General features: G+C 48.4%; 1 protein-coding gene and 1 long non-coding RNA gene across 5 annotated transcripts; both read left to right on the forward strand.

Moving 5' to 3' along the window:
• The first annotated feature begins 3751 nt into the window (after nt 1-3751).
• ZNF74 (zinc finger protein 74) lies at nt 3752-20464 on the forward strand. Of its 4 annotated transcripts, none has more exons than XM_047697637.1 (6): nt 3753-4291; nt 4635-4720; nt 4863-4918; nt 15117-15298; nt 15678-15773; nt 16692-20464. In XM_047697637.1, the coding sequence occupies exons 5-6, from the start codon at nt 15740-15742 to the stop codon at nt 18332-18334; spliced, it is 1677 nt and encodes a 558-aa protein (XP_047553593.1). In that variant the 5' UTR covers nt 3753-4291; nt 4635-4720; nt 4863-4918; nt 15117-15298; nt 15678-15739; the 3' UTR covers nt 18335-20464. The 4 variants fall into 4 exon arrangements, with proteins under 4 accessions (XP_047553589.1, XP_047553593.1, XP_047553592.1 ...); XM_047697636.1 differs by having other exon boundaries at nt 15117-15243; nt 15675-15773; XM_047697633.1 differs by lacking the exon at nt 4863-4918 and having other exon boundaries at nt 3752-4291; nt 15117-15243; nt 15675-15773.
• LOC125082232 (uncharacterized) lies at nt 9819-12058 on the forward strand. The gene is made up of 2 exons (XR_007121924.1): nt 9819-10226; nt 10574-12058. It is a non-coding gene; the product is annotated as an uncharacterized LOC125082232 (long non-coding RNA).
• Nucleotides 20465-21651: the final 1187 nt, after the last annotated feature.

Raw genomic sequence — 21651 nt, forward strand, 5'->3', positions numbered from 1 at the left:
GGCACTGTACAGGTCCTCCTTCTCCAAGTGCCCTCCTTGTGGGAGCCTCTAATGGGTCCTGGCCCCACAGTCCTCTAGGACCCTCAGTCCAGCTGGGCACACTGGCCGCTCCCATCAGAATTCCCAGCCCATGGAGGATTAGCTTGGGAACCAGGCCTAGCTGCCTTTGGCTCCCAAAGGCAAGGCCAGGCAAGGGGGGATTCCTCTGGCGGGGCAGGCATTCTATAGAAGCGCTCCCTATATCAGTCATCTGGATGGGCGGGGATATTTTTGATCAGGAAGAAATAAAAATAGGCATTGTTGGCTGGTAATCACTTTTTTGGGGTTTTTCCTGCATGTCTTAGATAACTAAACCTTTTGTCCAATCTTTATTCCTTCCTCCCTTCCTTCCTTCTTTCCTTCTTCCCTTTCTTCCTTTCTTCTCCCCTCTCTCTCTTTCTTTGTTCTCAAGTTGCTCCCAGGAAGAAGGGGAGTAGAGGATGAGTTTCTGACACTTTCACTGGACTTCACTGGTCCTTGGTCAACAAAGCACTGGTCACCATACTGGGAGGAGCCCACACCCAGCATCTGGAAACACACAGCACCACTGGGAGACCCACAGTCAGTAACACAGGCACACATGAATGCACACATTCACAGGTGCACACAGATGGTCACACACAGAGGTACACTTTCATACTTAGACACACACACACACACACACACACACACACACACACACACCTGCTATCCAGGCAGTTGCTTCTGATGAACACTGGTTCTGCCCTTGGCAGGAGTATTAATCATTTATAGCCATGTAACAAATTTAACTCCAAACTCAGCGACTTAAAACAATTAAGTTATTATTTCACACAGTTTCTGCGAATCAGAAATTTGAGAGTGAATAATCCTGTGAGATCTTGGCTTTAGGCTTTTCTAAGGGAGGTCTATTTTGGTTTTGCCCTTCGTCCTAGGACATAGCCCTTAACATTGGGCTTAACATTGGGCTATATCTTAACCCCTAAGACCTGCACCCTCTGGGATTCCAATGGAAATCTCCAGGTATTTAATAAATTCCTTGGTGAGAATTAAATACCAGACTCTAGGGGCGCCTGGGTGGCTCAGTGGGTTAAGCCGCTGCCTTCGGCTCAGGTCATGATCCCAGGTCCTGGGTTCAAGCCCCACATCGGGCTTTCTGCTCAGCGGGGAGCCTGCTTCCTCCTCTCTCTCTGCCTGCCTCTCTGCCTACTTGTGATTTCTCTCTGTCAAATAAATAAATAAAATCTTTTAAATAAATAAATAAATAAATAAATAAATAAATAAATAAATACCAGACTCTATTGAACTCTTCACTCAGCTTTTTAGCCTTCCAAATGATGCTTAGAGGAAAGCATCCTGGGAATTGTATGCAATTAAGGAGTCACTCAAGAATTTAAGGGGAATCTTTATGCAGATTTTGAGGTTTATCCCTATTTGGCTATCCCCAAATTTCTGGATTTTTTTCTCTCAATTTAGAACTATTCTCCAAGCCCTGAAGCTCTGGCCTCTGTATCATCAGCCCATTATCTGTCTGAGATCTATTCCTCTGTGCAAGTTTGTAATCATTACTGGCAAGAGGATTAGTCTGATACAAGCTACCTGTACAGATACTTGGAATAGGTATTTGGGTTCTAACATCAAACAGTAATATAATAAGACATTACCTTAATGTCTTTAATATGTTTTGGTCTTCAAAATCTTCCAATTTTAAGTGCTTTTTATTTTTTGTTGAGGTATAATTGACATATAATAGTATATTAGTTCCAGGCATATAACATAGTAAGGTGACATTTGTACACACTATGAGCTTTCTACTTTTAAAATGGTATATAGGGTCACCTGGGTGGATCAGTGGGTTAAAGTCTCTGCCTTCGGCTCAGGTCATGATCTCAGGGTCCCGGGATCAAGCCCCACATTGGGCTCTCTGCTCAGTGAGGAGCCTGCTTCCTCCTCTCTCTCTCTGCCTGCCTCTCTGCCTACTTGTGTTCTCTGTCTGTCAAATAAATAAATAAAATCTTTTTTAAAATGGTATATATACCCATATTTCTCTGGAACTCAACATGGCCCTGCTAATCAGCCCTCAGGATTTTACATGGATGACCCTAAGGAGTCAGAAAGTAACCTAGGACATTTCTTTATCTAGTGAGAGTCTTACACTACCTATTCTCAATTAAATGCCTTTCACAGCTCCAGAATTCTACCTGTACCCTGTCATCCACCTCCTTATTTTAGTCTGGACACATCCATGTAGCTACTGTCTTGTTACTTTTCAGGACTGGTAGGCAGAGATATGCGTAAACAGAGCACTCAATACAGAGTTCCTGGGATTGTACTCATTTACATACACTCACCCAACCAGATCCATGAGACCCACAGTGACATAAATATGTACACAGGGGCATAGACTTACAAATATGCACATACTGATGAGCACTGTGGGTACACACAAACACACTGAGTGACATACAGTGGAACATACACAGTCATACTGGACCCATGATACCCAAACACAAACCAGAACTGTGGAGAGAACACACACACACACACACACACACACACACACACACACAGGTTTTCAGATTCACCTGCACAAGATATGTACACACTGCCACACACAGATACAAACAAACACACCTAGATCTGTAAGACCCATAGAGACACAAATACATACACAGGTTCGCCTATACACAAGGTGTGTACTCGCATATTATCCAGCCCCGTAGCGCAACAGCCACTCACCGCTACCTTCACAGATTCACAACCAGGTCTGTGAGATTCAGGTGCACACAATCCCACAACCACTCAGTTTCCTGCCCTGGGGTTGCTATTGAACGCACTGGGCACAATTTGCTGGTATTAAGTGAGAAACCTGTGGCCAAGCCTAGGTTGGGGGTCAAGGTGGGCGTTTGAAAGTTCCCAGTCTGCATCCCCTCTGCCCCATCCCAAACTAGCTCTCAGTAGGAACCTGGTAACGAACTTTCTCCTTGAGTTACTCGCCGGGGTTCAAAGCCTGGCTCCACCTCCTGGCTGTGTGACCTCACCACGCTGTGCCCAATTTTCGCTATCTCTGAAACGAAGGTAATAATAGTTACCAAACCCCACTGCACTGTTGTTCATGTTCTGCCAGAAAATACACGTTAAGCCCTTTCCAGGCAGGAAATGTGCCTGGCATTGTGGCTGGTGCTTAATAAATATTGGCGTGGTCACTGTGTTAAAGCTATAGCACTAGGGGGTCAGAGGGAAGCCACAGGCCAGACTCTCCTTCCCAAGTTCCTGAAGGTGGACAGCCACCAGCCTGACAACTTGTCTGGAGCTCTCCCTCCTCTGGGGTCCCAGGTGCACGCCCACCACCTCTACGGTCCCTAAGGCCAGAGGTCTGAGTCTTTTCGCAAAGATGAATGTGGGTAGGAGCCAACCGACTCCACCTGGCGACGTGAACGAACTGACAAGATAAATCCCCGTTTCTGAACACCGCTCTCTCGCACCCTCAATGAGACACAAACACCGCCCCACATAAACTCACACACACTGAGATACAAGCGCCTTTTGCAGCAGTGGGTGCGAAAGGGAGCAGGGCGGAGCCTTGATAACTGTACCGGGAACTACATTTCCCAGAAGGCTCTGCCATGCGTCCGCTTACGTCTGGGCGAAGGGGCGTCTCCGGGACACCGACCCCTTCTGGAAAATGGAGTCCGCGCCCGCGCGACGCAAAGGCTACCGGAAGTTGTAGTTCGCATCCGGTCCGCGCAGACGCACTTTCCCGCGGCGTTCGCCGGGTTTATCCTTTGTGGCAATCGGTTGGCTTTTGTGAGAGGCGGGTCCGCTTGCTCGCGCATCCTTCCGACCGTCCGTCCGTCGGTCTGTCCGTTCTCCTCGGGGCCTGTCTGCCGGCCGCCCTGTGCGGCCGCTGGCTTCTGACGGCTGAGTCTGAGGCCGGCCCAGGTCCCGGCCCACAGTGTCCCGGGCGGAGTGTGTGACTGGCTGCGTGGGGCGCGGGCTATGGGGCGTGAGCGCAGCCTGGAGTGTGGGGCGCTTGCTGAGCCTGCCTGACCCCGACCGTGGTGGGGTGGGGCCCGCGCGCGGTGACCGTGCAGCCGGGAGTGCGTGTGCTACCCCCCGAGGCTCCCTTTCAGGCTGTCCCTGAGCCCCAGGAGCAGGACCGGCGCCTCTGGGCCTGGCCTGGGGCCCAGGAGGCTGCAGAGCTGCCCACGCCTCCGGGGAACGCTGCCGAGGGGCGCCATGGAGACCCCTGCCCCGAAGCCCCAGGAGACAGGTACAGTTGGCTCTTCTAGTCACTGGGGCTGTGGACTTGCACTTGAGGAGACTGACACTCAGAGAGGTCAGGCTGGTTTCCCAAAAGCACCTAGCCGAGTCAGGCCTCCTGACTCTTCACCGTGCACATCCGCTTGTTTCCACTGCTCCAGCATGCTGAAGAGGAAGGGAATGACAGTTTTTCCTTCAGATTGTGCCCGATATTGGGGCTCTCTCCCCACCCCACCTGCGGGGGGACGGTTCCTGACGGCTCTCTGGGGGTGGAGTGGGCTTTAGCTCAGGCATGCACCTGGTGGCTATGGGCTATGGCTAACAGCCCCTTTGACTCAATTTCTCCTCCCCAGCTCTGTCCTCTCAGGAGCCTGCTCTTACCCTCAGAAAAAATCCAGAGGATAAATTGGGTCAGGGTCTCCCGGAAGCCAGGTCCAAGGTGAGTGGTTGTCTTTTCTTCCTTCTGAACATCTCGTTCTTTATGAAGAGGGTTGGCATTTTACCCCTGCCCGGGATCTTCAGTCATCCAAAGACCCTTTTGCCGCCGCTTCTAATCTGGGGGCCTGCTATCCCTTCCTCAGGAAGTTCTGGGCATGGGAAGAGCTCCAACTGAAGAGAGTCTGGGTGTGCCCTTGAAGTGAGTGTCCCTTCCAGCCTCCTTCAGCCCAGTGGGTGGGTCATTTGCTCAGTCACTATAGCAGGAGCTCTGAGGAGTGGTTTTAATGGAACCCAAGCATGTAGGTGACAGCTCACATGAAATCACTTCTGTCATCTCCACATGCAGACCTAGGGGATGGTCCTCATCTGGGGGAGTTTTCTGGGATGGAATCAGGTAGGGGAGTGAAAGTGCTGAAGGAAGGCTGTGTTGCAGCACCAGGGTAAGAGCGATGGTAGTGGGTGCGTCCCTGTGTCCTTTTCCTCTGTGCAGTGACCCTGTAATGGGGCTGTCAAGGAAAAACCTGGAATTTTAGAGGATCTGGGAACCCAGCAAGGGGAAGTTGGCCCTGGGACCACTTCCGCAGCTAAGTAGAGCCCAAATCCCTCTTTTCACAGACTTTGGGTTTTGAATCTCATTTTGTTTATCACCTAAACCATCCTCATCCCTCACAGTATTTAAAAGGATACAGATGATAAGAGGAGATTGCAGTAATGAAAAAGTCTGGAGGGTTGAGGGTCCTTTGACTCAGGATTTTGTGATTCTGTTTACCGCCCATTGAAAGGGGTCTGATTATAGAAAAATAGAAATAACTATAAAACACATTATGAGATATGGCTGGTTTCTGTAATGTGTTAGAATGCTCTGTTGTTCTAGCATACACTCAGGAGACATGACAGTCAGATGTGGTACATGATCTTTGACAGGCCATAGATCAAAAAACTTAAAGGCAGTTTGGGACAACTGAGGAAACTTGAAAATGGATTTATCTTAGATCATCACTAAATTTTTTGGGTGTGATGATCCCACTGTAATTGGGTAAAAGAATAAGATAGTCAAGGTGAAGCCCATAGTGTGAGATGTCATGATATCTGCAACTTACCTTCAAATGGTTCAGCAAAAAGTGCATGTGCATGTCTGTGCATGTGCTTGTGAGTGACTGCCTCAAGGTATTACCCTTCTTGTGCATAGGTGTTATTCCTAAACGATCAGCTTCCTAGAACCTTGAGTAACTGGTCCTCCTCTCCTAAGTACTCTTCTCCCCTGGTAGTCCCACTCAGACTCACAGTCAAGTGTTTTGCTTTCCTGGGACATCCCACACAATCTGTTCTGACTTCCCCACTAGTTTTATTTAATTATTTATTTTTAAAGATTTTATTTATTTATTCGACAGAGGGAGAGAGATCACAAGTAGGCAGAGAGGGTTGGGGGGGAAGCAGGCTCCCTGCTGAGCAGAGAGCCCCATGCGGGGCTCAATCCCAGGACCCTGAGACCATGTGACCTGAGCCAAAGGCAGAGGCTTAACCCACTGAGCCACCCAGGCACCCCTTCCCCACTAGTTTTATTGCCACAGATCTGCATTTGATTCCCATACCTACCTGCCCCCTGGGATTTCTTTCCTGTCCTACAGAATGGAGATGCACGGCACATGGGCTTCTCCCAGGGGGAATAACCCCCAGACAGGTCAGTGCAAGGCTTAGATCCTACCCTGCCCTTGCCAGTTGACACCCCCACACAGAAGCCATGTAGCCTCTGATAGCCCCCTTTCTCCAGCCACATTCTGACACCTCTGGAGCTTTGTTTCTGCCCATGTTTTTCCTTTCCTCTGCCAATGCCATGACCATGATGCTTCATTCTTGCGTGGGTCAGTTATGGCATGTTCTCAGCATGTGTCATCACTCCCACCTTCTCATCTCCCTGAAATCCAGTGGGTCTTTTGGATCACATTTATTGAGGTATAATTTGTATACAGTGAAGTTCTCCGATTTTAAGTAGAGGATTTGATGAGTTTTGACAAATGCGTACAGTTGTGTAACCAGCATCACAATCATAACCTAGAATGTTTCCATCACCCAAAAAGTTCCCTCATGCCCCTTTGGAGTCAGCCCTCTCCCCCCACTCCTTAGCAACCACAATTTTGCCTTTTTAAGAATTTCTTATGGAAATATATAGTAGGTAGTCTTTGGTTTCTTTTTTTAAAGATTTTATGTTTAAGTAATCTCTACACCCAATGTGGGGCTCGAACCCACAACCCAGAGATCAAGAGTCACTTGCTCTACTAACTGAACCAGCCAGGTGCCCCATGTAGTGTAATGCTTTTGAGTACATGTCTTTATGTGAATCAGTAGTTTGTTCCTTTTTATTGGTGAGTAGTATACTATTTGTATTAAGTTCACAAAGGCTGCCTTGCCAAAGTCCTATAGATGGCTTAAACATCAGAAATTTATTGTCTGGAAGTTCAATATCAAGATGTCAGCAGGTTTGGTTTCTTCTGAGGCCTCTCTTCTTGGTTTGTGAAAGTACCTTCTCCCAGTGTCTTCACATGCATGGACTTTCTCTGTACATGTCTGGCTCCGAATTTCCTTTTTCTTAGTAAGGACATCAGTCCTGTTGGTTGATGGCTCATCATAATGACCTCATTTTACCTTAATTATCTCTTTAAAGACCCTATCTCCAAGTATAGTCATTTTTCTGAGGTCCTGTGGGCTAGGGCTTCAGCATATGAATTTGGAGGGGTGACAGCTCAGCACAAAACACCACTGTAAATGGGTATTTACAGTTTGTTCATTAGGGGACATTAGGTTGTTTCCAAGTTTTGGCTATTACAAGTAAACCTGCTATAAATGTTTGAGTACAAGGATAGACATGTGTTTTAATTTCTCTTGAATGAATATCTAAGTGGAATTGCTGAGTCAAATAGTAAATGTATATTTAATTGGCGATTTTATTGATCATTTCCAAGAGCCATCTTTTGGTTTCATTGATTTTCTCTATTGCTTTTCTATTCCTATTTCATTTATTTCAGATCCTTATTATTTCTTTACTTTTTTTGGTTTCTTAAAGTTGAAACTCAGATACTGATCTTGATCTCAGTTTTGTCTAAAGACACCTTTCTTCTTTTTTCATGTACCATCCAGTGCTATAAATTTTCCTTCTAAGCGCTGCCTTCTACATCCCACAAATTTTGTATTGTATTTTCATTTTTATTCAGTTCAAAATAGTTCCAGTTTCTGTTGTGATTTCTTCTTCAACCATGTATGTTTTAGGAATGTGTTGTTTAATTTCCAGATATTTGGAGGATATTTTCTAGGTATCTTTCTATTACAGATTTCTAATTTAATTCTGTTGTAGGTAGAGAAGGAATGTTCTATGATTTGAATTTTTTCAAATCTGCTAAGATTTATTTTATTGCCCAGAATGTGGTTTATTTTTGAATGTTCTGTTTGCACTTAAAAAGAATGTACCTTCTGCTTTTGTCAGCTAGAGTGTTATGCAAATGTCAATTAAGTCAAGTTGAATGATGTGTTAATTGTTCTGTAACCTTACATATTTTCTGCTTATGTGTTGTATCAATTATTGAGAGAAATTACTGTTGAAATTACCAAGTATAATCATGGGTTTGTCTGTTTCTCTTCAGTTCTATCAAGTTTTTGCTTTATGTATCTTGAAGCTCTGTTAGTAGGAACATCTATATTTAAGATTGTTGTGAGCTCTTAATGAATTGCTGTTGTGATGATGACCGTGACATAACCATGTAATGATTATTATATAACAGCTTTTTTTGTCTCTGATGATGTCCTTTGCTTTGAAATCTGTTTTGTCTAACGTTAATACTGCCACTTCAGCTTTCTTTTGATTAGTATTTGCAGAGTATATCTTTTCCCATTCTCCCACTTCTTATCTACCTTTCTCTTTGTTTTAAAAGAGATTTCTGGGATGCCTGGGTGGCTCAGTTGGTTGGGAATCTTCCTTTGGCTCCGGTCGTGATCCCAGGATCCTGGGATTGAGTTCCACATTGGGCTCCTTGCTCGACAGGGAACCTGCTTCTCCCTCTGCCTGCTCCACCTGCTACCCTCCCTGCTCGTACTCTCTTTCTGACAAATAAATAAGTAAAATCCTAAAATATTAATTTAAAGTAGTTTTCTGTACCTGATGCATGGTTGGGTGTTAATTTTTAAATTCAATTTGACAATCTCTAATTTCCAATTGGAGTATTAAGACCAATCACATTTAATATAATTACTGATATGGCTGGATTTACATCTGCAATTTCGTTATTGATTTTCTATACGTCTTGTGTGTCTTTTGTTCATTTCTCCCTTAATGCATTCTTTTGAGGTAAACAAATACTATTTTTTTTTTAAGATTTTATTTATTTTTTTGACAGAGATCTGTCAGAGAGGCAGGCAGGGGGGCGGGGAAGCAGGCCTCCCGCTGAGCAGAGAGCCTGATGTGGGGCTCGATCCCAGCACCCTGGGATCACGACCTGAGCCGAAGGCAGAGTCTTTAACCCACTGAGCCACCCAGGCGCCCCCACAAATACTATTTTAGTATACTCTTAATTTCTCTGATTTTATTAACTTGTTTTTTTCCTTTTAGTTACTTTATTAGATGCTGGAGTGAATTTTACTTTGTTGAGTATTGGCTTTTTGGGAGTTTCTTAAATATTTCAGGAATTTGTTCTGGGATACAGTGAAATTACTTAGTATCAGATGGATCCTTTCAAGGCTTGCTCTTTAGGTGTTTTTTTTTTTTAAAGATTTTATTTATTTATTTGACAGAGAGAAATCACAAGTAAGCAGAGAGGCAGGCAGAGAGAGAGGAGGAAGCAGGCTCCCTGCAGAGCAGAGAGCCCGATGTGGGGCTCGAACCCAGGACCTGGGATCATGACCTGAGCCGAAGGCAGCGGCTTAACCCACTGAGCCACCCAGGCACCCCGCTCTTTAGGTTTTGTTCAGGTAGGGCTAGAGGGGCCACCTGAGTGGCTCAGTTGGTTAAGCATCTGCCTTCAACTCAGGTCATGATCCCAGGGTCCTTGGATTGAGCCCCACATTGGGCTCTCTGCTCATGGGGAGCCTGCTTCTCCTTCTACCTGCTGCTCCCCCTGCTTGTGCTCTCTCTCTCTCTCTCTGGGTCAAATAAAATCTTTTTAAAAAGGTGGAGCCAGAGAAATCTTTAGTCTTGGGCTAATTTTGTCAGATCACTGATGCTCTCCTTTCCTGGGGACTTTACTCAGTGCCCATATAGCAGGAGGACGTTCTCTCTGGCTGGTCAGAACATAAACTACTCCCAGCCTTATGTGAGTTTTAATGGTTGTTCTGTCTACTTCTTTCTCATGTTTCGTGTTTCTTTTCCTGATTTGGGGTTGTTTCTTCCCAGGCACATGCCTGTTGGTCCTCAGTTTCAAGTGGATCCAGAGATCTGAGTCTGTGAAACTCCCTCTCCTCTGGCATGTTGCCCTAGAGATTTAATCTCCTGGACTCTCTGAACCCTGTTCTTCTTCAGCTTGGTGAGACCACAGACCCATCTGGGTTCCACCTGCTCACACAGCAGTCTGGAAACTGCTTCCGGGTAGGAAGGGGTTGGTTGTAGGGCTCATTTTGTTTCCCTCTCTCAGAGGTCTGTGTTCTGAACTGTAGCTTGTATGGTGTCTTGAAATTAATCATTGTTTTATACGTTTTGCCCAGTTTACTAGTTGTTTGAGGTAAGAGGGCACATGTGGTCCTTGTTACTGTTTTCTGTCTGGCAGCAGAACAGGAAACCCAGTTTTGACCAGGCTGCTCCTTCAGTCCTCCAGCCCACACTCAGAAGCTGTTGTCCCTCTCTCCCGCCTTCCCTCTGTCCATCCTGCTGCAGAATACAAGGATCTGGACCTTGGAGTACCTGTCTTCCCAGTCTGGCCAACAGCGGCACCCCCTACCGCTCCTCCTGGGACACCAGAGCTCCGAGAGCATGAAGTCTCAGGACACGCGCCTCTGCCACCTCGGTTCACTGTACTGCTGAAGCCCAACTCACCCCATTTTTGTGCCCTTGGCCTCTCTGCTGTAGTCCACCCCTCCTCTAATGCCTGAGACCATAGACATCCCTGTCATGATTCTGGATGCGGCCCAGTCTGCTCTTTGTTTTCTCCCAACTCTTCGGGTGGGGGCGGGTTTCCAGCCTCTTGGTGTGCGCAGCCAGTGGGTAGGAGATGGCCAAGTGTGGACTGACAGATGCTGGGTCCTTTCCTTGGTACCCAAGACTGGCATACTTCTACCCCACTTCCTTTCCTTCTCAACCCCAGGGGGCCCCACTGCTCCTAGTCCTTTCGCTAGCTGGAGAAACTGAGGCTTGAGCAAACTAGGTGTCTAGACCAAAATGGTGCAGCTAACCACTGCTCTGCTTTTAATTCCTTCTTCTTCGAAAAGTAATTTTTTAAAAATTTATCAAACCGGTATTTGCTTTGTAACAAAGTACCACAGCACAGTCTATCACTAATCTCCTCCTTTTCCCGAACCTATGGTCACAGTCCCCTAAGGCAACCAGTGTCCCCAGTTTTGACATTGACTCCCACATCTCTCCCCTTGTTCTCATACTCAGACTCCAACGTACATAGGCTTAAGCATGTTGTTTTAAAAATGAGATCATACTGTATACATTCCAGTGCTGTCCTGTGTTCAAGTTGACATGTAATTCACATACCATAAAATCCACCCTTGGCAAGCGTCCTGTTCGGTGGTTTTGAGTGCACTCATGTAGAGCAGCTGTCACCACAGTCCATTTCCTTACCCAGAAAGAACCCCCGTGCCCATCAGCAGTCACTCTAGCTCTCAGCAACCGCTCATTTGCTTTTTGCCTCTCTCTATTTGCTTATTCTGGGCATTGCACATAAATGAGATCATATAGTATGTGGCCACCTTCTTCTGGCCTCCTTCACTTAGTGTAACGTACAACGCATGTCTTGGGCTAGCTGCATTATTTTCCACGGTCTGCCTGTGTGCATGTGCCCTAATTTAGCCCGCTGTCCTAATATCTTGGTTGGTTGGTTGGTTTGGGGTAAGTACAGTGCTGCGATATCCTGCCTTGCATTTGCTTCCTTATGTGCAGGAACTTTTGTTTCTGTAGTATAAGTACCCAGAAGGGTGTAACAGTTCCCACTCCTGACAAAAATGCTTCCTCATGGCCGAGATCCCAGGTTTTAATTAGTGTTGCTCTGATAGGGAAAAACGCATGACCTTATTTTTGTTTTGATTTCCATTTTCCTGACAAGAAATCATTAGTCTTGCATCGTCTGTCGGAAATTTGCATTTCTTCCTTTTCGAGTGGCTTTTTCTTTTTTTTAAATGTTGAAACAGTTAAACAGAATAATAACAACTTTCCATGTACCTGTTTTGCAAAATTAATGTCTACCTTTTGTCATATTTGTTCCAAATCCTTTTAAAAAACAAAACATTGTGGGTGCCTGGGTGGCCCAGTGGGTTAAGCCTCTGCCTTCAGCTCAGGTCATGATCTCAGGGTCCTGGGATCGAGCCCCGCATCGGAGTCTCTGCTCAGCAGGGAGCCTGCTTCCCCCAACCCTCTCTGCCTGCCTCTCTGCCTACTTGTGATCTCTGTCTGTTAAATAAATAAAATCTTAAAACAAAACAAAACAAAATATTGCAGGTAAAGGCAGGATCTCCCTCCTCTCCTGCCCTCCTCAGTCTATGACAGTTTCAGAGGACGGTGACTAACAGCAAACACCAGAGGACACCTGCTGTCTGCCAGGCCCTTGGATGAGCGCTTCACATGTAGTAGTAATTCATTGAATCCTCACTGTGATGCAATGACATGGACGATTAGCAGACGAGGCAACTGAGGCACCCCCAACTCATAGCTAGTAAGAACAAGATGGGGAGCCCACCTGGGCCACTAGGCTCAGAGCCTGTGCCCTTACCCAGCAGACAGCGGAGCTAGATGCACATTGGAGTATTTGTAACCTCCACACGGGACTGCTGGGCATCACGCTGGGCATGGGTCCCCTCAGGCTGCCTTTGTAACCACTGCCGTGCTCCCAAGAGCTCCCCATGGACAGGTTCCTCTGCCATGCTCATTTTCAGTGCTGCACGGTGCCCTGTTGTATATTCATCGCTCCCGATAGACGTTCAGCATGTTTCCAGTGTGTTTTCAACCACTCTAGGCTGGGTAGGAATCTCACAGTGGCCTTTCAAGGTGCAGGGAATGTCAGCTTTTGCTAGCGATAGTAGAATATGTTTTGCTTTCCAAAATGGTTGTCCCCCTTACACCTGTCGGGAGGTGTAAGACCATCCCATCTCTCCATGGACTAGCCCACACTTTGTATTTGCAGGCTTTAAACATTTTGCCTCTCTTCTGTGTGCGAAACGGTATCTTTCTATTTTATTCCGCATTTCAGGATGTCTGGTATGACTGAGTGTCGCCTCATGGGCTTAGTGATTTGCCAGTCTTCTGTGAATTGTCTGCTTATACCCTAGGCCCATTTTCTTTTTTTCTTCATAGCAATTTGTCAGTGTTGCCTGCAGAAAACATGAACTTTCAGGGCACTGGGGTAGTTCAGTCAGTTAAGCAGCTGCCTTTGGCTCGGGTCATGATCCCAAGGTCCTGGGATCGAGTCCCACATTGGGCTCCGTGCTCAGTGAGGAGTCCGCTTCTCCCTCTCCCCCTCTGCTCACTCATGCTCTCCCTCAAATAAATAAATCTTAAAAAAAGAAAAGAAAGAAAATGTAAACTTTCACGAAGCAAATGTAAATCTTCTCCTCCTGATTTCCAGGTTTGCTATCATGCCAGCCACGGACTTGGAATCGTCTCCCAGAAGCCTCCACGTTTAGATCCTTGCTGTAGCTGGAGTTGTATTTTGTGTGTAGTACAAAAATCTTTCCTCCTGTTTTAGGTTGGCATTTGTCTTAGCTCGGGTTGCTGTAACAAAATGCCAGTGACTTGGCAGCTTCAACAACAGAAATTGATTTCCTCACAGTTCCGGGGGCCAGAAGTCTGAGATCAGGGTGCTGTCGGGGTCCGGTTTGCTGCAGCTCTCCACCTGGCTCTCACCATGCTCTCAGGTGGTCTGTCTTCAGAACTCGCAATGGGGAGAGAGATCTCCTTTGTCCTCTTCTCAGAGACCACCAGGCTTGTCAGATCAGGGCCCACCTTTATGACCCCACGTAGCTTCATTTACCTCCTAAAGACCCTGTCTCCAAACACAATCACGCTGGAAGGGAGGGCTTCCATATAGGAATTTCAGGGGGACACAGTTTAGTCTGCAGCAACGTTGAGAACTATCTAAAAGTATAAACCACTTTTAGAGCTAAAGGTCAAATCTCTTGTGACCCCAGAGGATGTCCCCTCTCTTCCCAAGACTGTCTGATAGCCATCTCAGGGCTTGAAATTCCACACCCCGGTGTATGACCATGGGTGCTGATGCAGACCCAGGGTTTCCAGAAAAATGTGGTGACCCCTGGGAGCTTGGCCGTATGCCAGTCACTCCCAACAAACAGGGAGATGGGAGCCAGGCCTCCCCTGTTTGATTTATTCTTCATTCTTATGTCTAATGTCATGCCCTGTCTGCAATTTAAGCCAGGCCCCCAGGGCACCCACATCTTTGAAGAGCGAACCACCCTTACCACCTTAGGTCGGCACCCCGATGGGCTTTGAGGGCTTATTTGCTGGCAAGGGGGACCCAGGGTGGGATTGGAGTGTGGAGACCAAGAGGAGCATTGGGGATGGCAACCTGGGGACTCCAGAGTGGGTGAGGAGCCCTATCAGCAGAAGAGCTTGGGGTTCTAGAACAGGAGTGCATGCAAGTGTCAGTGACCCCTGCTGGGGAAGGTGGAAGCAGGTCAGTACTTGGATTCAGGGAGGGCAGGGGAGCAGGGGTCCCGTGGGAAGGTGTGGGAGGCAGACAAGAAGAACCGAGAGTGGCTCCCTTGGTCTCTTGCTGACAGAACTTGCTGATAAGTATGGTTTCCTTCCTTAGGGTGTGATAATGGCTTCCTCTCCAGAGTAGGGTCCTTTTGCAATGGTGAGGTTTCAAGAGGGCTTCTGGGTTCTTTGTACTATTCTCTCAGGTTCTTAAGTTTGCATTCTTAACCATGGGAAGCATAGCATTTTACCCAGAACTTAACAGCAGCCTCCAGCCCAACAGGCACCCGGACCCAGGCTGGCCAGGTCACTTGGCCCTCCCAGTCCAGAAGGCCAGGTCTGCTTGGCGCTTCCTGGCCCAGGCATGTGTATGTTAGGACTATATGATAGATGGCGTCCTATAGCACCTTCCATCCTCAAGAGAGGGTCATCAGAGGTTAACCCTTCATCCCTAAGGTCCTCAGTTGACATCTGGCTTGCTTGGAACCATGAACACAGTCCAAATCATTCCTGTCCTGGGTGAATGAGAATGTGCTTGTCCTTCCAGGAATCAGTGACTTTCAAGGATGTGGCTGTGGACTTCACCCAGGAGGAGTGGGGCCAGCTAGACTCCCCTCAGAGGGCCTTGTACCGTGACGTGATGCTGGAGAACTACCAGAACCTTCTTGCCCTGGGTAAGACAGTTCCTTGAAGCCCAGTGTGCGGTCTGGCCACTCTGCCATGCCACAGGTATTACCAAGCCTCCCTGTGGTACCAGCCCTGGTGCTGGCCCTGCAGGATGTGGGGTGTGTGGCTGCTACACTCGTGTTGGGGCTGGACAGTGCATGTCACTGCCAGCATCTTTGCTGAGGTGGGGCTGGTCCTGGAGTGGGCCAGAAGAGGGAGGGGGTGGACAGGGGCCTGAGAGCCCAGCCTGCCTGGAGCTTTCCAAGAGAGACTGGGCAGGGGGGTGTCAGTACCCATGGGTTCCTCAGAGCACACACATGAGTTTAGATTCTGCGTGTAAGAGCCCCCCCATCCCTGGGGATGGCCACACACCTCGTGGTACTAGGTCCCGGACAGCCATGCCCTGGGGAGCTACAGCACACCTCTTTCTCCCTGCAAGCAGGACCCCCAGTCTGCAAGCCGGATGTGATCTCCCATCTAGAACGAGGCGAAGAGCCTTGGTGGATGCCCAGAGAAGTCCCTGGAGGGGCTTGTCCAGGTGAGTGGGGGACACAGTGGAAGGATGTGCAGACTCCTGCCTCCCAGGACCGCCCCCCACCCCACCTCCTTATGGTCCTGCTTCCCTTCCTTCAGCACACACAGAGGACCAACTATGTTGGGGGGAACCATGCTGGGAATACAGTGGTGAGCAAAACAGGCAAAGACATCTGCCTTCGACTGGTGGGAAACAGAAATCATGTCCATGTCTCTGGAAACATTTCACAAGTGGCACTTGTTGGATGGACAAAGGTGGGGAGTCTGCTTGGAACTGGGGTTCAGGGCCTCCCTCACCAAGAAGAGGGCAGAGTCAGCGTGGGGGTACGGGGAGGTGGGGATCACCATTCACAGAGGTGGCTCTGAGGGGGACGGCCCTCCAGGGATGTGAAGCTGACAAGAGACGAATTGAGCTTTTAAAGAAACATACATATGTGTCAGGGCCAGAGCACACACTTACAGCTGGAAGCGTTCAAAGGAAAAACCAAAGAGAGGCGGTCTGGGGGCATTCTTTTGCCTTCTGGCACCAGGAAGAATTTAGATGTAATTACCATTTCTGGATTGTGTTTACCCCGTGTTCACACCTAGCCCCAACCCGATTCCGACACACAGCAGTCTCAATCGGTGTCTCAATAAGTGAGTTCTGTCCAACTGCCAGACCCCGTGAGCCCTGCTCCGTCCCTTACCCCCTGGCTCAATATGGAGCTCCCCGTCTCTTTTTCCTCCTCCCCGCTCGTGGGCTTGTGGCCCATCTCACTCAAGATGCATGCCCCTGGGCTCTGCCTCTCAGGCCCTCGTGAGCTCTGGCAATGGCCTGCCCTCTTCTCTCTGTGCTTATCCAAACCCCCATCAGACCTCAGTCTGGACTCTAGTGCATCGCCTCCACCGGCTTACAGAAGATTTCATTTCCCATTTCTTATAGAGGGGGAGCCCGGACCTGGGGTGAAGGACAAGTCGTGTCAACAGCAGGGTGTTTACAAGGAAGAGCCTTGCCAGGAGCCGATCACCAAACCACTGGGGAGGTCCAGCGTCCTCAGCTCCAGTGGCAGCGAGTGGGCCAGCGAGGGCCTGGCGGCTGCTCCAGGAAGAGGCAAAGCTGCGCTGCGGAGGCTAGCGCCGGGCAGCCTGGGGGACGTTCCCCCGGAGGGGCGCTGGCACAGCTGCAAGGCATCTGAGGATTTCCCCGCTGGGTGCACCCTCTTCACCCCTCAGACCATTCCTGCAGAAGGAGACCCTCCTGACAGGCCCACCGCGGGCATCCAGTCTGGCGGACGGAGAGGGGGCCCAGGGAGAGGCCCCAGCAAGTCCAGTGACCGCGGCGAACACCCACCCTTGAGCCGGCGGCGGGGAGTGGCGGCAGGGGACGGCCTGTTCGTGTGTGGCGAGTGTGGGAAGGCCTTCCGGCAGAGCTCGTCCCTGACACTGCACCGGCGGTGGCACGCCCGGGAGAAAGCCTACAAGTGCCACGAATGCGGCAAGGCCTTCACATGGAGCACCAACCTCATCGAGCACCAGCGCATTCACACCGGGGAGAAGCCATTCTTCTGCAGCGAGTGCGGCAAGGCCTTCAGCTGCCACTCGTCGCTGAACGTGCACCACCGGATCCACACGGGCGAGCGGCCCTACAAGTGCAGTGCCTGCGAGAAGGCCTTCAGCTGCAGCTCACTGCTCAACATGCACCTGCGCGTGCACACAGGCGAGAAGCCCTACCAGTGCAGCGCCTGCGGCAAGGCCTTCAACCAGAGGACGCACCTGACCCGCCACCAGCGCATCCACACCGGCGAGAAGCCCTACCAGTGCGGCGCGTGCGGCAAGGCCTTCACCTGCCACTCATCCCTGACCGTGCATGAGAAGATCCACAACGGGGACAAGCCGTTCAAGTGCGGCGAGTGCGGCAAGGCCTTCAGCAGCCGCTCACGCCTCACCCTGCACCAGCGCATCCACACGGGCGAGAAACCCTTCAAGTGTGGTGAGTGCGGCAAGGCCTTCAGCTGCCACTCCTACCTCGTCGTGCACCAGCGCATCCACAGTGGGGAGAAGCCCTTCAAGTGCAACGAGTGTGGCAAGGCCTTCAGCTCCCACTCCTACCTCATCGTGCACCAGCGCATCCACACTGGGGAGAAGCCCTTCGACTGCAGCCGATGCTGGAAGGCCTTCAGCTGCCACTCGTCGCTCATCGTGCACCAGCGCATCCACACCGGGGAGAAGCCCTACAAGTGCGGCGAGTGCGGCAAGGCCTTCAGCCAGAACCACTGTCTTATCAAACATCAGAAAGTCCACTCCGGGGAGAAGTCGTTCCGATGTAACGAATGCGGGGAGATGTTCGGCTGGAGCGCCCACCTTGCGGAACACCGGAGAAGACACAGTGAGGAGAAACCCTTCACCATCGAGTTTAACAAGCACTTACTGAGCACCTACTATGTGCCGGAAGGCCTGCTGGGCACAGGGGACACGGGCGTGAGCAGCGTGGACACAATCGATGCCCTAGACGTGGCAGAGCTCCTGTGTGCCGTGCAGCCCCCAGCCGGCAGGACATCCCCGCTGGGCAGCAAGCCTGGAAATTAGCGTGGCGTGCCCGCCCCTTGGCCTCACTCCTTCCCCAGAAAGGGGAAAGCACAGCAGCTCAGATACATACAGCCCACTCATGCCTCCGGTTTAGAGACTGGCTCTGCTGCCTGTGCCGATGACCCACGCACTGGGACCACTCTCTCAGAAGTCATCACCACCCCAGGAAGCGCTCCACTGTAGGAAAGAAGAGCTGAGGGCCATCTGAGGGTGTCCCATCAGCCTGCTTTCCTTAATGGGCTTGCAAGACACAGGGTCTCTCCTGCAGGCAGAAAGAAGGTGTATTGATCATTGTGTCCTCGGACGGGCTCCTGGTATGATCTTGATCAGGAATTTCCTTTGTATGTTATGTTTAGGAGGATAATGATAATAATAAAAACAAACAGAAGAATTACTAACAGTATTCCAAGTGAACATTAGTATATTCCAGGAGGGGAGAATGATCTCAAATGGTGGGGGTTTAGGAAAAGGCAGATTTCCTGGACTCACCTCCCTGCAGCAGCTCTACCACAGAGTCTTCTGGTAGCGACAGCTCTCCGTCTCAGGAGCACAGCCCGGCTTCGGCGTAGCCAGGTCCTGATGTGCCAGCATCGGGCCTGGCCTTCTGGTCCCCGCTGGGAAATGGCGAGCACACAGATGGATGCTCGGCGTCCATCCAGGGCCTGGTGCTGGGATAGATGTGTCTAGAAGTGCACCTTCACCTCGCAGTGCCTCCCTCTGCTCCAGGGAGTTCAGCTCGCTGGCTCGGCCCTGCGGGAGGAAGCCCTCCACAGGAACTCTGCCCGTGCTCTCTGCAGAGGTGGGTGGGCTTCATCTAGAATTAATGTTCCTTCCGCTCAGTCCTAAGCAAGTCTAAGCTGCTTTCTCAGTGATAATACTTTACATTTATATAGAGAGCTATAGTAGTTTATGAAGTGCTTTTTAGTATACTTTTTAAATTATGGCAGCAAAATAACCACATTTCGGGAAATGTGGAAGTCAGGAAAAAGGCCCCCCATAATTCCTAATAAACTGCATTTCGCACTTTGATACATTACCTTCTGCTTGTTTCAAAGTGGATTTTTACATTACTGCAAACATAGTGTATATATCATTTTAATCTTTTTTTTTTTTTCCACCTAGCTGCATAGCAGAATTTTTTCCCCACATCACTGAACTGTCTGGAGTTGTAATTCCCAATGGAGGCATAGGATTCTATTAGATGTTCTTTTGTTGGATGTTCAAGTTATTTCTATGTTTTCACCATTATAGATCATTTCACTGTTATGAACCATTCTTCACAGAGCATCTTTTTGCATTATACTCCTTTAGCATTTTCTTAGATTTCTAAAAGTGAAAGTTTTGAGATAAGGAAATAACCTCAGGAACCATTTTTTATATGGTTTTGGTGGTGTGTAAAGTCACACCATTTCATTATCAATAGATCAGCCAGCAATAGTGCTCAGGTGGGAGCGTCCCCTGTGCCAGGGAGACTCCGGCTCAAAGCTGGGTGTCCAGACAGTCTTCATTCAGGTCCCGGTGCACGGGAGCACAGTGGTGCTCCCGGACACCTGCCACTCCACCACAGCCTTCCAGAGTGTGCAAGCGGCCTCCCAGGGCCACATTGTGGCCACCATGGACCCTACGTGACAAGTAGGAAAAGTCCTATTGTACAGCTGCATTTGTAAAAGACAAATACAATCTGGGCTTAGTTCGTCATCATCACACTCTCCTTCTAATATCAAAAGAACTTACAGTGAAAACATCTCTGCAGGGCCCCGGACACTGCAGCTGCTGTCAGCCCTGCGGTGAGGGCTTCTGTGTACTCGGCTAAGTGGCGGCTTATCATCTCCGTACTTTGCACCTTCAATGGCGAATGAGGCTGAATATTGAACATGCTGTGATTCTTGGCCTTTTGTCTTGAAAATGATTTGAAAATACCCTTCCCCCTCTTCATTGGAGACTTGATGTTTTTCTTTCATTTACATGTAAACTTTTTTTTTCCTGACTATATAACCAATATGTATGTGCTGAAGAAATTTGGAAAAATAGTCAGAAAATTGTAAGAAAATACCCCTTGGTATCAGTTCATAGGCCACTGCCAGGTACACTTACTTCTATATTTTTTCTGTGCTCATATAATATGCCTTTGCTTTTTTTTTTTTTTTTAAGATTTTATTTATTTATTTGACAGAGAGAAATCACAAGTAGGCAGAGAGGCAGGCAGAGAGAGAGGAGGAAGCAGGCTCCCTGCTGAGCAGAAAGCCCGATGTGGGGCTTGAACCCAGGACCTGGGATCATGACCTGAGCCGAAGGCAGCGGCTTAACCCACTGAGCCACCCAGGCGCCCCTGCCTTTGCTTTTAAAGCAAAACTAGAGTGCTCGCTTCGGCAGCACATATACTAAAGCAAAACTAGATTCATTCTTTGGGTGTTATTTCTGTCTTTTTCCATTTAATGTTTTATGATGAACATTTTCCACATTACAGAATATTTTTCAGAAACATTGATGTTCCCATTGTGGCATGATTGATCTATTCCTTTATTGTTGAACATCATTATCTGTACTTATAAATAATTCTGGAACATAAGCCCATTTGGCCCTTCGATCATTTCCTCAGAATAAATTCTGAGAAGTGGAGTTCATGGGCAGAGTTCACAAACCTTGCAAAGCTGTTTCTAGGTCGAACCCAGCATGACATTCTTAATTCTCACACATGGGCCCCAAGAGCATCCTTTTCCCTGCACCCGTGTACACACTTGGCATCGTGTCCGCTTTTTATATTTACCATTTTGATACATCAAGAGTGTTATTGGTTCATGTTTTTTTACCTTTTTCTTCTCTTCGTATGAATTGTCTAATTCCAGTCTTTGTTCTTTACACACACACACACACACACACACACACACACACACACAAAGCACGTTGGCACATACCTTTTTATCTTTGTTACATTTTTAATGCACAGAAATGTTCAGATCCTGTGCAATTGGTCTTTTTGTCTTTTTCTTTGTATTTTTTCCTTGGCCCTTAAAAAGCCCCTTCTTTAAATCCTTTTTTGGTTCCATGTTTTGCATTTAACTCTTAAATCTGTCTGTTTGGGATGTAACTTCCAGGGTCCCTGCATCATTCTAGAATGGCATTCTTCACTGTCCCTTAGACTTCTCTTTTCTGTTTGTAGCTTCATAATTCACTTTATATATAGTCATACTGACTAGGACAGTATTTTCAGTAGTTTTTTTAAAAAGTTTTTTTAAAAATCTGTTCTTCCAGATGACCCAGGATTCTTTTTCTCAGAGCTCTACCTCTTCTTGTCCCTGCACACCTCACTGGGATCT

This window comes from Lutra lutra, chromosome 12 (genome assembly GCF_902655055.1).
Source record: "Lutra lutra chromosome 12, mLutLut1.2, whole genome shotgun sequence".
Classification (NCBI taxonomy): domain Eukaryota; kingdom Metazoa; phylum Chordata; class Mammalia; order Carnivora; family Mustelidae; genus Lutra; species Lutra lutra.